This window comes from Pyxicephalus adspersus, chromosome 5 (assembly GCF_032062135.1).
Source record: "Pyxicephalus adspersus chromosome 5, UCB_Pads_2.0, whole genome shotgun sequence".
Lineage (NCBI taxonomy): Eukaryota > Metazoa > Chordata > Amphibia > Anura > Pyxicephalidae > Pyxicephalus > Pyxicephalus adspersus.
In genome coordinates, this window is record NC_092862.1 from 134,875,164 (window position 1) to 134,880,169 (window position 5,006).

General features: G+C 37.8%; 1 protein-coding gene across 1 annotated transcript in view; it reads left to right on the forward strand.

Moving 5' to 3' along the window:
- Positions 1 to 661: 661 nt before the first annotated feature.
- LOC140331630 (uncharacterized) overlaps positions 662 to 5,006 on the forward strand; it is a 254,451-nt gene continuing 250,106 nt past the window's right edge. Inside the window, exons 1-3 of the mRNA XM_072412809.1 lie at positions 662 to 838; positions 2,384 to 2,493; positions 4,060 to 4,206. Of these exons, the coding sequence (XP_072268910.1) occupies positions 778 to 838; positions 2,384 to 2,493; positions 4,060 to 4,206 (318 nt within the window). The 5' untranslated portion in view covers positions 662 to 777. The remainder of the gene's footprint in view (positions 839 to 2,383; positions 2,494 to 4,059; positions 4,207 to 5,006) is intronic.

Genomic DNA, 5,006 nt, shown 5'->3' on the forward strand with positions numbered 1-5,006 from the left:
AATTTTTACCTTACAGAAAAGGTTTTATGTAAAGTGAAATTTCTGAGTTTAGATAAGCTTTAAGTTGTGTGAGGCATTTGTTGCCAAGCCGTATGCTTCAGTATTGTATCCATTACAACAGTCACCCCGCTCCATGAATAGAGATTCTCATCCAGTTGTTTTATTTTATTTGTTTATTTCTCAGATACTCGTTTAGGTAAGTATGACCTTCACTGTGTATTTTCTTTATTATATTTAATGACATCTAACAGATTAACTTTGATAACTATCATTTCTTGTTTGGTCTTAGATTGGAATGAAATAAACCCATAATGAGTGAGAAAATGCAAACAAATATTTTGCATTGCTTTAGTAATACCAAAGATAATGCAACTAATGATAATAGTAACAATAGTAATACTTCACTTAGCTGATCAATGAATCAGAGTCCTTGTCAGCACCATTAGGAAGATCATTATTTTAGAACTGGTTTATCTTTTAAAAAAAAAGTCATAATAATGGTCTGCAGGATTTAGTATTATGAATTTAGTGGTCTGTGAGGTCTGAGAGGTTGGTGACCATTCTATGAGGTCAGAGTTTGCAGCAGATACAATGTAAGCAATGCTGACAGCTGTCAGCTTCGCATGTGCAGGAAGTTTGTCTCCAGCCGGCCGCCGTCACAGCTGGGATCCACGCTGCTAATGCACATGGTGCTGCAGGAAGTGAGCTGAGCAGAGAGCAGTGCTGACACCTCAGTGTGGATGCCCAGGGCTGCTGGTGTTGTCAGAGATTTTAGCTATGGGAGGACAAGCTAAGAGCAAGAAGAACAGCAAGATCAAGAAGAGGCAAAGGAAAGGAGGTGAGCAGCTTTATCACATCCTGATCACATGCTGGAGTTGTGTTTATCTGGGAAAGTAAACAGCATGAGAATGATTGCAGTGACACACATTGGAGGCTAGGTCTTCTTGTAATCTATATGAATGGACTGAATATGACTTCTAAATGTCTGGGGACATTCCTCATTTCCATCAATGCCATTCTCACAGTAATGAAATCTTTCACTTGTTGATTGCTTGTAGAACTCTACAGAAACTTGTTCTTAAGTATTACACATTTATTCCTACTTTCAGGGAACTCCAGACCAACCATAAACTAAGGTTTGATTGCCACTTTTTCATTTTCCTATATTTAAAGCATACCTAAACTCAGAATTTTTTATCTTTACATATTTGGGTAAGCAACCCTTTTATTTAAAGTAAAAATTCAGTTTGTTTCAGTTTTTTTTAAGTGCAACATCTTTTTTTTTGTGGTGCATCTTTAGGTGTTAGTACTCTGGCCTTTGCAGTGCTGGGTCCCAGGTTCGAATCCCGGCCTGGGCACTTTCTGCATAGTTTGCAGGTTCTCCCTGTGTCTGCGTGGGTTTTCTCCGGGTACTCCAATTTCCCCCACATTCCAAAAACATGCAGTTAAGTTAATTGGCTTTCACAAAAAAAATGAGACTGTACTAAAGGGTAGACGACCCTTATATGTAAAGGTAAAATGTTATTCATTTTTTTTTTTTAATAGGTGCAGCACCTTCCCTTTCTGCCTTGATCGCCGAGACGCAGAGCCTCCCGGGATACCTACGTCACACATCCCTGGAGGCTCTGGGTGCTCCTTCTGTGGATGCCCGAATCTCGGACATGTGAAGAAGGGGCATTTTTGAAAAAGATGCCAATCTCACACAAGCGCAGCGAGATTGGTTTTCTCTTTTTTTTTTTCCCTTTTACAGGGGGCTACTTCACCCAATCTCGCACCTGGGTGAAATGCCAAGAAGACCAAAGAAGACGAAGGAAGTGAAGAATGAAGATGGCGACGCCCGCTGCTTCCTCAGCACTGGGATGAAGAATTCCAGGACGACGCAGGACCGGATCGTGGGAAGGACCAGCGCCATCGAGGGACCTTCCGGAATAAAGATAAGTGTCGTTTTTTTGTTTTCGGTTTAGTTCCGCTTTAACCTAACCTCATGTTTTTGGAATGTGGGAGGAAACCCACGCAACCATGGTGAGAACCTGCAAACTCCATGCAGATAATGTCCTGGCAGAGATTCAAACCTGGGACCTAGCACTGCAAGGGCCAGAGTGCTAACCACTGAGCCACCGTGCATTGCATTGCAGCCATGTACAGTTCTTGGTGGCAGAAAAAGGCAGACAAGGTCATGTTCTGTATTTGTGTGCATGTTTGTTCTTTTTATTTACAATAAGAAGCTCCTGATTTTTTTTTTTTTTTTAATTTTTGTAATTTTTTTTTTGTTACTAACTCTGAATTTCCTTCCAACAGTTTGATAGGAAGTTACAGATTTATCTTTGCTGCTTACAAAATCTACCACCAAATATATTACTGTATCCCATGTTATTCTCTTTAGGACATGATGCAGCTAACTTGTCGGTACAAGATCGCATGAAAATCAAAATGGAAAACAAAGCCAAGAATAAAACGGCTCAGAAATATTCCATACATCAGCTATTGGAGAAGGTGATATGTTCTGTGGGAAATGACCCCCTTCCTTTACTTTATTGATCTCGGGTAAAAAAAAACCTCTTTGGTGACCAGGGGGAAAAAAAGACCCATTAGACTGCTGAGAGAGAAAGACCCGTTATATTAGTGATCCCAAGGGAGAAGGCTCCCCTAATCATGTCCATGGAGACTTTACTTAAAGCAGAACAAAAAAAAAAAAAAAATTAAAGTTAATTAAAGCAATCAGACCGGTCTCTAATTGCCAAAGGGACAGACAATATCTCTTCTGCAATAAAATAAACTCACCTGTCTGTTTGCTATTTTATACACTTCTCCTTTACCCATCATGTGTGCTGGCATCTTCACCCAGTCCTTTCTGTGTTTGGGATCTTTGGCTTTTATGATTGGCCAGGCTGGGATGAAGTAACTCCCATGTATACACATAGAATTTCTTTTTCTCCCATCTGCCAGCTAGGCTGGGATCATACCTTGAAGAAAAGATTACGAACATGTTGGGAATTTTCTTGTATTGCAGAAGACACATCCCCTCACCAATAAATTTTAATTATTTAAAAAAATTAAATTAAATAGTTTAATTTAATTTGCATCTACAAATAAACTTGTTTAGGTTAAATTTATAATAGTTAATACCTTTGTCATCTTTTATTGTTTATTCAAGAATTTAGGGGGAGAATAATTTTATAGTACCACATCCCTATTCTGTAATTTTTCCAAAAGTTAATTGCAATACACTGTCATTTCATTACATATAAAAATAACTTTTAACTTTAAAATCCCTTTTACCCCTTCATTGTAATAAAGTTGAATACACATTTCAGGTCTTAACGCGTTTCGCCACCAGGCTTCTTCAGAAGGACATTTCAAAAATTCATACAAACTTTCAACCTAATTTTAGTTCTTCAAGGTTCTTAATAATAATCAAATTCGAAGCATCATTTATATATATATATATATATATATATATATATATATATATATATAACTTAAGACAATTAAGACAATTAACATCTTTCTTGCCAATTTTCTAGGTGAGGTTTTAAAATGGTGTTCAAACCATCACCTCACTAGAAATGTTGTTCACCATATAGTGTGTATCAAATTAGGAAATGTAGATAATACCTAATGGTCACAGGAAAGGGTCTCAACTCTCAAATCTTCCTAGCCAAATAACCACCTCTGTAGAAACCTCTGATTATACTTTCCTGTGTTTATTATTAAGTGTGTAAAAGTTACCTGGAAAGTCCCACGCAATTAGCTTTTCAAAAACTGTTTTTATTGTTGTCTATCCCCTCATTTAGGACATTCTGATTTTTTTGGGGGTGGCCATTGAAAACTGAAAGTGAGAGGGGAAAATGCTTCGATGGGGACACTAGATTTGATGACAGAAATTAATTTCTCTCTACATTTGGGAGAGTTGAGAAGAGTTCATTTTCTACAGGACAGAAAGTAAAATGAAATCTCATTGGAGGCAAAAAGAAAACTTCCATACTTCAACTAAAATGATAGTTATACTTTAATTTTGATTTATTTAATTAATATATTATCTTTTTCCCCATTTGAAAGATTGAAGACTATATGGACAATTTTAATTATGAGATGGCCCAGCTGTTTTGTCAAAGAGCCCTGGACATGGAGCCCGACAACCTGGACATCCTTGAAACCATGGGAAACATCTGTATGGAGCTGGGGGACACTGACAAAGCCAAACAGATATCCTTTTCCTATATTGAGCCTGATTTATTAAAGCTCTCCAAGGCTGGAGAGCATACACTTTCATCAGTGAATCTGGGTGATCCAGCAAACCTGGAATGGTTTTCCTAAATCATTTGATATTTGTTAGCAAATGTCAATACTGGACCAGATCCATTTCAGGTTTGCTGGATCACTCAGCTTCACTGAGAAAAGTAGATCTTTCCAGCTTTAATAAATCAGGCCCATTGTACTGCAATACCATTAAAATAACAAAATACTTCTGGTAGTCAGACATCCCTCAAACAGTCAGGATTCTTGCTTAGTCTTAAGAATACATGATGCATGACCTTTTGCTTAGGCATTGTTTTAATGTATTGATGTTGACATGTTTCTTGGTGAAGTGATTGAAAGAACTGTAAAAGCACAACTTTAGGCTTAGGATTACCCCCCCCCCCCTCCTCCAACCCAGCATTTGTCTCTCTCCTTATTTGAGTTCCCCCCTAATATTTAAATTAAATAAGAAAACCTTGAGTACCTATATTTTGTTTGTAACTTCAGTCTGGAGGATCCCAGGTCATCGTCTTCCTCCAGTGGCTACCAGATCCTGAATGAAGCAGAGAGTGCTTTTTGGGGTAGGGTATGTGCACTTAATGCTGGGAAAACACAGGAAATAACTCCCATGACATTATTAATATTATTACAGGGTATTTCTATGACGCCAACATATTACACAGCACCATAGTCACGTCCTCCAAAGGCACTCACAATCTAATGTTCCTACCATAGTCATATATCATTAATACAATTTTTTTTTTTTT